General features: G+C 33.3%; 4 protein-coding genes across 4 annotated transcripts; all 4 read left to right on the forward strand.

The window, feature by feature from the left end:
- Window positions 1-6717: 6717 nt before the first annotated feature.
- OCT59_024557 (uncharacterized protein) lies at window positions 6718-7299 on the forward strand (the record flags this gene model as incomplete). The annotated part of the gene is made up of 2 exons (XM_066135507.1): window positions 6718-6720; window positions 6874-7299. The coding sequence occupies 2 exons, from the start codon at window positions 6718-6720 to the stop codon at window positions 7297-7299; spliced, it is 429 nt and encodes a 142-aa protein (XP_065991518.1).
- Window positions 7300-7816: 517 nt separating this feature from the next.
- On the forward strand, window positions 7817-8356 carry OCT59_024558 (uncharacterized protein; the record flags this gene model as incomplete). The annotated part of the gene is made up of 3 exons (XM_066135509.1): window positions 7817-7827; window positions 7943-8015; window positions 8102-8356. The coding sequence occupies 3 exons, from the start codon at window positions 7817-7819 to the stop codon at window positions 8354-8356; spliced, it is 339 nt and encodes a 112-aa protein (XP_065991519.1).
- Window positions 8357-9969: 1613 nt separating this feature from the next.
- On the forward strand, window positions 9970-10384 carry OCT59_024559 (uncharacterized protein; the record flags this gene model as incomplete). Its single annotated transcript, XM_066135510.1, has 2 exons — window positions 9970-10026; window positions 10088-10384. 2 exons carry the CDS (start codon window positions 9970-9972, stop codon window positions 10382-10384), a joined length of 354 nt encoding a protein of 117 aa, XP_065991520.1.
- A 1235-nt stretch (window positions 10385-11619) lies between these two features.
- OCT59_024560 (uncharacterized protein) lies at window positions 11620-12405 on the forward strand (the record flags this gene model as incomplete). Its single annotated transcript, XM_066135511.1, has 3 exons — window positions 11620-11817; window positions 11884-11932; window positions 12038-12405. The coding sequence occupies 3 exons, from the start codon at window positions 11620-11622 to the stop codon at window positions 12403-12405; spliced, it is 615 nt and encodes a 204-aa protein (XP_065991521.1).
- Between the last annotated feature and the right edge of the window lie 551 nt (window positions 12406-12956).

Raw genomic sequence — 12956 nt, forward strand, 5'->3', positions numbered from 1 at the left:
TATTGGCAGAGTTATTACACAAAAACCATTAATATTTTTTTAATTTCGGAAATTAATCTAGTGATTGGATTTCGACGTATTTTATACCATTAGAACCGTCTCATCAAGACGAATCGAATGGCGGTAAGATCATCACTCTACGATTAATATTGGCGAAGTTACAATACAATAAAGTTTTAAGTATAATTCTGGCTAAAATTATGTTAATTTTTGGCCGGAATTATGATATACAAATATAAGAAATTTTTTATATAGTCACATCTCTTTATAATCACCAAATATGGACTGTCCCAAATGTGTGACTATAAAGAGAGTTGACTGTATATCTTGTAATGCTTGACCTCTAATTGCAATTCTTAATATTGACCTAAATCTTCTAGTATATTCTTCAACACTTTCATTTTTTTCTTGTTTAATCCTTGTCAATTCTATCATTTTTCTTCTTTTAACATCTTCTCTAGTAAATCTATTAATTAATTTATTTTTTAAATTTCTATCATCATTGTGATTACACCAGTTTACTAGATTGGCTGCTACTCTTTCTTTTTCTTCATTATACCATTGTAATGCGATTCCTCTTAAACAGGTTATTGCTATATTCGCTTTATTTTGACTGTATACACCTCCTCCTATATTTCCTTCTGTTCTTCCACTTACTGTAAATGCTACTTCAAACTGTCTAATCCAATCGTTAATATCTTCATCTTCTTTTCTACTAAAAGTTAGCATACCTACTATTCCTCCATTTCCTGCAGTTGCAATTCTATTTACTATAGTTTGTCCTGCTTCTAATGCATTATCTAATGCATTAGCTGTTAATCCTAAAGCATTTTCAAGCATTCTTCTCATTTGTATTTCAGTTGCCATGTTTAATAATATATTTTCTTGAAATAAATCTTGTAAGTTGTAATCGGATAGTTCAATTTCTGTATCAGAATTTTCAATATCAGAATTCTTAATATTCAACGAATTATTCGAATCTGAATTTTGACTTAAGCCAAAACCTTCTGTATTTATAATATTTTCATCATTATTTTCGACTTCATTTTCATCGAAGTCTTCAGAATTTCCTTCCCAAATCTCATATTCTTCTGGATCTAATATTTCTCCAATCTTTTCTGAATTATTATTTGTATCCTCTTCTTCTTCATTGTTTCCCTCTGTCTCTATTTGTTCTTCTAAATATTTATCTAATATTTCTTTTATGACTCCTTCCAATTCATTCTTATTTTCTTGGAATAACTTTATAAACTTCCAATTTAAGATTTCACCATCTGTATGACCCATATTTATCATTTGTAATATTTCTCCTTCCGTTACTTCAACTTCTGCTTCTTCACATATTTTCTGTATTCTTTTTACTCTTAGTTCTGTTTCACTAACATCATTCTCCTCTCTCTCAGAACAACTTTTACATATTTCTCCTGTAAATTCTTTATTGTATTTTACTGCTTCTTTCTTCAGTATCATTTTGTTACATAACGGACATTCTGTAGCATTCATAGTATACCATCTTCTAAGTTCTCCAATTATTTTTTCATCATCTAATTCCTTAATTTTCATATAGCTCTCCATAAAATCCTTAGTTTTCATTATTTCATGTTCCACTCTGAAATTAATTATTTGTCTTATTTCTTCAATATCAATTTCATAACCGTTTTCTAACCAATAATTTCTGTATATTCTTTCTATATATTCATCTCCTTCATTTGAACTTGATTCTCCTAAATCATCTGAACTTTCTAGTTCTCCTACGTCATTTTGTTCTTCAACAAAACCTTTTGTTTCTACAATTTTCTCTATTATCTTATCTGTTAACTCATCGTTCATCCATGGTTTTGGATATTTATTTCCATCCCACCATTGATATGTTATACTTTTCTGAAACTTCTTGATTTTCTTTCTATTTTCTTCTTCTGCAATATTTTCTTCTAAATGTAATATTTCTTTAAAATTTCTCATAGTACCGTATCCTTTATTCTTAATAGTTACTGATTCTATTTCTTCTAACCATTCTTCAAATTTTGCAAATCTTATATCTAATCCATCATCTTCTATAATATATCTATACATCAACAATTCTTTATTCCCTAACAAATTCTCTTCTGTTTGATCATCTAATATGAACTCATTATCTTCACTAAGTATATAATGTTCACATATCACTTTTATTACCAATATAATTTCTATTTTTCTATAGTCTGATTTATTTCTATACCTAATTGACCTTACAATTATATCTAACAGTTTTTCTCCTTCTTTTCTCATTTTCTCAAATTCTTTATTTCTTTTCTTTCTACTAGATGGATAACTTTCTTCCCCATCCTTTCTTGTTAGTATTATATACTCCATTAATTTTACATATGTATTTCTGTTATAACTCATTGCTTCTAATACTACTTTTTGAAAAATCTTCCAAAATCTTTTAAACCAATCTCCTATCTCTATTTCATCAGTACTATAACATTTTAAACATGAAGGATCTACTTGATACTCTTCTCTTGATTCATTATGTTTTTCTATTTCATGTTTTCTTTTAATCTCTTCTAATTCATCGTATATATCAGACATTTTATTTATTTAAACATTTCATAATTTCACTTTTATTTATATTTTATAAAATTTTATCATTTACTTAACATCATTTAAATTACTATTTTATCTTTTACTTCTTTAAAATACAATTTAAATTCTAATATTTTCAAAGTTCCAGCTTTGATTCTAAATTTCTCTATACATTCTATAATATAATCTATAATCACGATTTTATTTATAAACTTTCTATATCTTGCGCAAATAAATTGTGATCAAGGCTAGGGATTATTTATAATTGGGGCCGCCCAGGGTTAGGGTAAGGAAAGTTGATTTAGGCGGAAATACATATCCTTGAAGATAACGTAGATGTTGGGGTTTCTTAGGGTTAGGTAAGAAAGGTTGATTTAGGCTGAAACTTTTACCTTTGGAAGTTAGTTAGGGTTTAGTAGCATTAGCTGCGTAGTGCAATTTCAATAGCCACACTTTAGCCACAGTCAAATCACATGAATCACGTGCCCGAGCTTTTTTTGATGGTTACGCTGGGGGAGTTTATTATTTTGTTTCTAATCTCGTGGGTGGCTTATGCAAAAGAAACTGGAATCGGATGCGCAGTTGATATCTTGCCAAGATTTTTCTGAGTACGTCATTGAAATTAAAGTTTATCATATGACCAGTAGATCTCACTTCTATTGGTTGGAAGTGTGAAGAGTCTTCACGATTATCATATGACATAGCATGTATCGTGAATAAGGATGGGTCCGCAAATGATTTTCAAATTCCGCAATATTGCGGAATTTAGTGTTGAATTGCGGTTAGTAATCCGTAATTCCGCAATTCTGATTGGCTGCCCGGAACTGTGTTTTTTTGCAATCTTATATAATATATAAAAACGCCGGAACTATTAGTTTCAGTGGTTTTATTTTTATTTTTTATATAAGATATGCCGGAACTATTAGTTCCGGCGTTTTTTTTTAATTTTTATATAAAATATGCCGGAACTATTAGTTCCGGCGTTTTTTTTTTGATTTTTTATATAAAGTATGCCGGAACTATTAGTTCCGGCGTTTTTTTTTAATTTTTTATATAAAATATGCCGGAACTATTAGTTCCGGCGTTTTTTTTTTAATTTTTTATATAAAATATGCCGGAACTATTAGTTCCGGCGTTTTTTTTTAATTTTTTATATAAAATATGCCGGAACTATTAGTTCCGGCGTTTTTTTTTTGATTTTTTATATAAAGTATGCCGGAACTATTAGTTCCGGCGTTTTTTTTTGATTTTTTATATAAAATATGCCGGAACTATTAGTTCCGGCGTTTTTTTTTTTGATTTTTTATATAAAATATGCCGGAACTATTAGTTCCGGCGTTTTTTTTTTAATTTTTTATATAAAATATGCCGGAACTATTAGTTCCGGCGTTTTTTTTTGATTTTTTATATAAAATATGCCGGAACTATTAGTTCCGGCGTTTTTTTTTTGATTTTTTATATAAAATATGCCGGAACCATTAGTTCCGGCGTTTTTTTTTGATTTTTTATATAAAATATGCCGGAACCATTAGTTCCGGCGTTTTTTTTTTGATTTTTTATATAAAATATGCCGGAACTATTAGTTCCGGCGTTTTTTTTTTGATTTTTTTTATATAAAATATGCCGGAACTATTAGTTCCGGCGTTTTTTTTTAAATTTTTTTTTATAAAATGTGCCGGAACTATTAGTTCCGACATTTTTTTTTAAATTTTTTTAATAAAATGTGCCGGAACTATTAGTTCTGGCATTTTTTTTTAATTTTTTTAATTTTTTTATATAAAATATGCCGGAACTATTAGTTCCGGCATTTTTTTTTAATTTTTTTTTAATTTTTTTATATAAAATATGCCGGAACTATTAGTTCCGGCATTTTTTTTAATTTTTTATATATAATATGCCGGAACTATTAGTTCTGGCATTTTCTTTTTATTTTTTTTATATAAAATATGCCGGAACTAATAGTTCCGGCGTTTTCTTTTTATTTTTCCTATATAAATATGCCAGAACTAATTGTTCCGGCGTTTTCTTTTTGTTTTTTCTATATAAATATGCCGGAACTAATAGTTCCAGCGTTTTCTTTTTGTTTTTATAAATTTAATAACCATATCGGCCGGTTAATTTAACGGTGTTGATAAACCGTAATATAATCCGGCCGATCCAATTTTTTTTAAAAAAAATAAATCATTTTTTTTTAATATTATATTAACGAAAAAATGATTTTTTTTTAAATATTTTTATTAATAACGAACTTATTTTTTAGACTAGTAAGTTTAAAAAAATAGTTAGTTATAAAAAAAAATATTTTTTTCCGCAATTTTTTCCGCAATTCCGCAATTTTCCGCAATTCCGCAATTAATTACGGAATTGCGGATTATTTGCGGAATTGCGGAAAAATTGCGGAATTGCGGATAATTACTGATTGCGGAATTGCGGATATGTAGACTTCAAAATCCGCAATGTTCCGCAATGTCGCAAATCGCAATTATTCCGCAATTGCCTATTTGCGGCACCATCTTTAATCGTGAATACGTCTCCTTTGCCTCAAGCTAGAATAGAGAAATATCGTTCGAAAAAATAAATCGTGTATAATAGTCTATAATCATAGAATGGCATCATATACCTAGGGCTAGTCCCGCTCCATGTAATTTATTTTAGCTCAATGTATTGCAAATAAAAAACGTTTAGGGTACTGAGTTGACCCGCAAAATGTAGTCAATTATTTTTCTCGTGGCGATTGGTAACAATCTTTTAGACCGTACATACTAATTTTTTATTGCTCAAGCGTATATGCATGTTAATACAGGGTAATTTAGGAAATCTGGATCGGCAAATTATTGGGCAATAAGATTGCCAGCAAAGATCCAGGGACTTATATTCTCAATCTTTCTCGCATATTCTCAAAATTATTACGTATATTATTATTAAAAGACCCCTTGATGATCTTTACATATGGATAGCGTTAAATTCTTTTATTGTTATATTAAGGAGAGTCCGTTGATCAGATTCTCGCGATGCGATCATATTAACGTAATTTCCCCCAAAAGCGTATAACAAAATCGATCCTGTGAATTATATAAAAAGGTGATGACCTGGTTAGTGAATCCTTTTATCTGCCTTGTCCAAATAACAAACAAAAAATAAGCGAAACATTCAAACTTACCATAATTTACACCATCAATATTATCTCCAATCAAACAAACGAGTATATTCCGTAAAGTATTATAAAGTAAGTTAGTTTATTGCTCGGCTAGCTTCTTGAAACATGTCATCACGATCTTAATCGATTTTCCGCTATAGATGTTCCATAATAAAACGGACATATTGCTCTTCTTGTTATATATCGGCATTTTGATCTTCGCCGAGAAAATCACTGACCATCATCACGCGTACAATAGACACAGTCACAAAATTACTCACATGAATCTCGTCACATGCAACTGCACAGCAAAAGTCTGGCGCAGTATATCAAATAAATTTTTCGGTATAAGCATCTTCACGTGCCGAATTCTTGAAACTTTGCGCAGTATCGTTCCGTAATGCAGAAAAAATTATTCCTTGTATATGAGGCGGAATGGAATATTTTGAAAATGAAGTATATCGGTAAGTGTGAATTGGTAAATATTATTTTTTTTTACCTCAGTTACTAATCTCCCAAATTTATGCTGTAGATTCGAAATTACTTAATCTCGATAAAGTTCTCTTACGTGAAATAATCTTTTACATAGTCTGTGCGGGTGTTAGTGATATAGATATAGATAGGTGTAGAAATGAGTGGGATAATTTATTTAGGAAATCTAGTGTAATAAAAGAGTGTGGGGATAGAAATATATTAGTTATAAAAATTTCAAAGAAATAACTTGATGCTGGGACTCGCATTTAATGGCCTAGGATCCGCGTACTCTCCCTCTTTGATAGCATCATTTTATTTCACTTGATACTCTATAAGATGATGTGGAGAAAGTTATTCTGACGTGTAATCACGTGAATGAAGGTAATGAATCACTTTTGTGTTATCTTGATTGATTGATTAATTTTATAAGCTCGTTGAAAAAATTGAAAAAATCATTTTCTCTAAAAATCTTTTTCTTAAAAAAATCAAAAAAATTTAATAAAATTAATTTTTCATAACAAAAAGCAAAAATTATTATTAAAATGGTAAATATAGATTCTTTTTATACAGTAGTAAGACTAAACCAATTTAATTTTCCGTTTTACATAAAAAAAAATAATCTTGCTTTAAAATTTAACTTACACATGACTTCATTATAATAATATTCATAATATTAAAATAAAATCTTTCTTTTCTAGGATCAAAGAGCTCTTGACGCTTTTGAGAGCCTCACCAAAAGCCTTAATGACCTCGGCAATAATGTTAACAAACGCCTTGATGACCTCGCCAATGACCTCGGCAATGGCCTCGGTGATGTTAACAAACGCCTTAATGACCTCAGCAATGATGTTAACAAACGCCTTGATGGCCTCGCCAATGACCTCGGCAATGGCCTCGGTGATGTTAACAAACGCCTTAATGACCTCAGCAATGATGTTAACAAACGCCTTGATGGCCTCGCCAATGACCTCGGCAATGGCCTCGGCGATGTTTACAAACGCCTTGATGAGCTCGGCAATGATCTTAATGACCTCGGCGATATTGTTGACGGGCACCGATTCAATACTATCGAACTTGGAAAACGTGTAGAAAAGATGGAGGCCGTCGTATTATCAAAATTATAATTTTTTTTTTAACCTTTTTTATCAATCTAAAGCTTATTAAACAAATGATATTCTCTTATTATCATCCTATTTGATGATATCCTCAGATATTAAATATTAGTTAGTTTTCATATAGTTAGAGCAAATTAATGAAATCTATGTAATAATTTAAATAAAACAATTTGCAAATTTGCTATGAATATGTTTGTTATGTTGTCGCGATCTTAATTTTTGCTTCGCTTGAATATATTTTAGCATGTCTATATCGCAACCAAGGCAATGACTCGGTGGCAGATTACTATTCGAAGCTAATGAGCCGACAAATACAGTGAAGATCAACTCAGGTATGATTAACGCAAATATAGATTAAATGGTGGTATTCATTTGAAGAGAATGAAGCGTAAAGGATTATTTAAAGTAAACCTGATAAATTAAATTTCGCTGGGCCACAGATTGTTTGACAAAATAAATGATCACACATTATTTTTCGCACATAATCTATACATGCTAACCGGTACCTCTATTTTTCCCCAAACAAATGAGAAAAATGTGAAAGGAAGTATACACGCAACACAGGACCTACTCTAAAAGTAAATAGTGCTGACAAAAGCATATGTTATGAAAGGCTGAGGGACTCGCAATTTCGAGATCGTCAGGCGTAAAGCCAACTAGGTGTATGTGGAAGTTCAGCCAACTTTCCGCAAAAAACTTTCCCAGAGAAAATAACGCAAAATAAGGTATGTATATGCCAGAAGGGGTCCCTCCAGGACCAGTTATGTATGTATGAGAGCGAAAATTTCTCACAATGGTTTCTTGTATTTAGGAAAGCGAAAAAATGGCCAATATCACTCTCAACTGTCTTATTGTCCCAAAAGGGGATCTCATGAATATTTCATTTATTAAAGTAATGCAAGCGATTACAATTAGCTCAAGCAATCATGTTAGCGATCTAGAAACTGTAATTCAAGACAGACTGGGGGCACCATTCAACAATATACCTCTCAAAATTTGTAAAATTCACCCCGGAAGTGTTACTGAAATGCAAAATGCGCTTAATTTCCGCCTGAAGAACCTCTAGCAGACCGCTTTAACGTCCTAGTTTACTCCCTATCTCAATTGTAATTTTCTGTATTATGTAATAGCGATATAGTCGCAATTTTTATGTATTTGTAGGCCGGCTTCCGGCAACGATTTATTTCATAAATAAAGTATTATTATTTTATCGGTACATGAGAAATGAGTCACGTGAAATGATGCAATGCCTGTGCGACATAAAAGCCTATATTAACGCCCAGTATTTTCTTTATCTCACTCCGGAACGTAACACTATTTTTTATCCGAGCCAAACTACCTATAAAAAAGCGTTATGTCTACCTCTGAAATTAATACTTCCACCGCTACTAGCGTCACGGCAACGGAAGAAAAAAATGCTCCCACGTTAGCTGAGGTGGTTCGAAAATATAAAACGAAGGAGATTATAGATTTCTTGCGTAAGGAGGAGGACTTGGAGCTTGTTCAAGAAGATTATGATATAATCGAAAAGGAGAGAATTAATGGCCGTGCCTTTCTTAAGATAGCCGAAGAAAAACTTCGAAGTTATGGAATGCCAGGTCAAATCTTGCTGACTTCGCTAAGGAACTTGGCAAGCGTAAATTAAAAGCGTTCTCGTCGTACAAGAGTTTGAGGGAAGTGTTAATAAGATATGGTCTCGAAAGTGAGGGCACCGACAAAATACCATTATTTTCTCTACAAACCTACGAAATCAAAGACTCCGACAAGCACTTCGAGCATTGCATGGCGGAAATTTTAGTCAGGCTAAAAAATTACGGAACTTTGGTCGTTGATAGCTTGGAAGCCATGCGTAATGAATATGTTGTGGCAATTCTTCATACCGCAATCAATATTACAAGAGATTCTACAGGGGAAGAACTCAGCATGAGGCCTGAATACGAAGTAATAGGTGATGAAAGTACGGGACGGGTTGACTTCGCAATCAAGGTATTAGGATATTTTTTTCTGGAACCGGCGGTCTCGCAAATTTCTTAGCATTGTTTTTTAGGCCGGAGGAAGGATATACTAATATCATATTTTTTTGTTCCAGAAAGCTGAGAACCTTATTTGTGTTACAGAGGATAAACCACAACGAAATGTAGTCGAGCGGTTCGCTCAGAATATCGTCCAGCTTGAAAGTTCGTTTCAAACGAACAAGAGAAAACGAAAGCGGGATTATGAGGATGATTTCGATTATTTATATGGTATTGTCACTACGGCTCGGGACTGGCACTTCTTGCTCTACACTCCGGGGAAATTTCACAAGGTAGTAAATTATCATTTAGCATCGAATTTTCCGAAGATGCTTTGGATAAAGAATCCGTAGAATATCAAGCATTACGTAATGGCGTGAAAAAGGTTTTGGGTATAGTAGTAGGTTTATTAAAGGATAGGGCATGTGCGGAAGACGATCCTCCCTCAAAGAAAAAGGCTAGAATATCGTTCGAAAAAATAGGATGTATATTACACAGACGTCATGTATCACGGGCAGAGTCCCGAATCTTTGTATTTATTTTTGCATGTATTAATAAAAAAATTTCTTGGCAAATTTCAGCGACGGCCCGTCGCCCAAAAAATATGTGATATATTTTTTTATTTTGAATAGTTATGTACAGTGTATTAGTTATATATATATAGATCATGTCATCCGAGCTTGAATTATTGAAACAGCGCATCACTGAACTTGAGGCTGAGAATGTTGAGATTACAGAGCTCAAGAAGGAGAATGCAGAGCTAGAAAGGAGAATACTGATTTTAGAATGAGGCGAATCCCACTAAAGTGAACACTGTCACTTCAGACGATGATGTGTATTTTGGTGAGGCGAACGAAGTTAATAAGCACGATGGCGACCCCAATTCAATCAATGATGACTCCGATTCCGATAGTAATTCTGAAGATGAGATTCCAGACGATTCGGATGATGATGGATACGGTGGATACGGTGGATATAATGAATATGGTGAACGTGATAGAGGTTATTACTATCGCGACGGAGGATACGAAAGAAAAACCTCCCCAATGATGAGTCCTATTATCTCTCCGGTAACCGCCTAAGAGAATTATTGGATGAATTGCATATTCACATAGACTGAATTATATTTCTTTTTTTCGAATCACGTGGGTGGCTTAGATATCGTGCACAGTAAAACGTCATTTATTCTTCTCCGCAGTAATACACAGAAAAATGCTATGCGCAGTAGAGTAACTTCGTCATGTGGACCGATCACCTGAAATGCGCAGAAGATATTCGGTAAAATTCTTGCCGAATTAATAAATATATCATGCGCAGTAAGTACGTCATCTCTATACTTCTCCTGTGATCTAACTACACTATTTCCGCAGAAGCGCCTTAACGGCTATTTTTAGATGTCCTATTTTCGTAATAATGGCTAGGAGGATCAACAGAGTGCTATTTTTGTAACAATGAAGCCAGGGGGCAAAGGTCTTATGAAATACCATGCAAATCTTTGGGGTCAGATCGTGGTGTCAGATCAATAATTAATCTGGTAGTGATATTCACTTTTTTTCCGGAATGTTCTGGCATAATCTCCATTTGTGGATTGATTTGAATCAGCCATTTGCAGATCTACATTATTTAATTAGCTTATTGGGATTAGCACAATGATGGGACCACCTTTCTTCATTAGTATAATTTTTGACAACACCTGAAGCCGTAATTCATAAGATTTCGATTTAACATAATTATTAATCTGCCATTAAGGCGCTTTGCTAGGCGCTTTGCAGATCTCCGAACAAACGGTACATTTTTATTTAACATATTGGGATTAGTACAATGACGAAATAAGGGGTCCAGGTACGTAATTACTTGTGAATAGATATTATTGGTTTGAAGTCTGGTTGAACTCTGGTTGAAGTCGGGTTGAGACTGCGCCCTTTTTTTCTCACTATAGTTTGAAAAAAGAAGATAGTATATCTCCTAAAGGTCTTGACCGAAGGAGGGGCAAACAAGTTTGATATGTTATCTTCCGCAGATTGATAGGTAAAGGAAGCTATAAATAGTGGAACAAAAACGAAAAATGTGAAGTCTGGTTGAACTCTGGTTGAACTCTGGTTGAACTATGGTTGATGTGCAGTTGATGTGCAGTTGATCTCCAGTTGTATCAAAAGATAAAACCCCTTTTATGTAACAATGCCTCTAGACTATATAAACACCAAAGAAATCTATCAAAATATTTTTTTTAATCTTTTGCCTGAGCGCCTTCGGCTATAGGATCATTGCCTTCCATTAATCCTTCTACTTACACTCCAGCACCCCTGTCATTGAAAAAATGGCTGAATGGACTCATGCAGAAATTCGTACTCTTATTGATGAACGTAGAACCAGAAACGATGAGTTCCATAACCTTGGGAGAAATCGGGAAAGATTCTGGGGTACTATTGCGAGTAAGATCAATCAAGAGAATGGGATATCATTCAGCGGTCACCAATGTAAAGAAAAATTCTCGAATCTCGTCTGGGATTATAATGTAAGTTATCACTATATTTGAGAACTTTGTTGTTAGCTCTACTAACTATCCTTCATGTCCGGTTAGACTATGTGTGATTTTATGTCTGGTAAAAGTAAAGCCAGAAGTCGAACAGGTGCACGATATTTTGATGAATTTCGTACTCACTTTTGGGAGAGATCTGAGGATGAATTCGATAAAGTTCGCAGAATTAATACTTTTAACCAAAAATGAAGTAGAGGAAGTGGATATATTACGCCCATACCATCAACTAGGGATGTCGAACGTGAATTGAGATCATCTGAAAGACGGTTAAGCCGAAGTTCGTCTATTAGTCGAAGTCAGTCACCACCTACTAGCCGAAGACAATCGCCATCTGTTAGTCGAAGACAGTCCCTTCCCGTTAGAGAAAGACGTTTGGAACTCCCGCCTGTTAGCTCATTAACCACTAACGATGAAATGGATATTTCTGATACAGAGCAGTTGGTTGGCCAGAGAAGAACTTCTACGCATGAAGAACTGTCCTTATCACTTTATCCACCACCATCTTATGATATTGCCACTGCCCAAGAATCGTCAAATGTGAGGGGTAATATACAATTACATTAGCCATTAAGGTACTTTGCTAGGCTCTTCCGCACACCACTGTTATTGTTCCATTAATTAATGTATTTTTTCTATACTGTGCTATTATACCATAAATGTACTTTGAAAATATAATAAAGAGCTTTACTTTGATTTTTTAAGAGTGTTATGTGTTTCTTGAGTGTTTCATGCCCCCTTGATTTTTGAGAAAACATAAAGTTATAAATACTCTCGAACAAAGATATCCATTTAAAGCGCGTTTAATGGTGGCTTAGATACTGTGCAAAATCTGATTGGCCAACCAACCATCTCGTGATTTATCAAAACTCTAGAACTATCGGCAGGGAACTAGGGAGATCTCATGTAATACGATATACAATACATCATGCCACAAACTGATTTAGCCGAAGACACATGTAAATATAAGATTAGCTTAGCCCGAAAGATGATCCCAATCGAATTTGGGTTTACTAGTGTGTAATCTCACTAAATTGGCTACAGATCAATAAAACTGCTATAATCCATTAAAACTGTTTAACCAGCAAATCCATATAAATTTGAATCTGATATTTATT

Source organism: Rhizophagus irregularis, chromosome 4 (assembly GCF_026210795.1).
Source record: "Rhizophagus irregularis chromosome 4, complete sequence".
In the NCBI taxonomy this organism is placed as follows: domain Eukaryota; kingdom Fungi; phylum Glomeromycota; class Glomeromycetes; order Glomerales; family Glomeraceae; genus Rhizophagus; species Rhizophagus irregularis.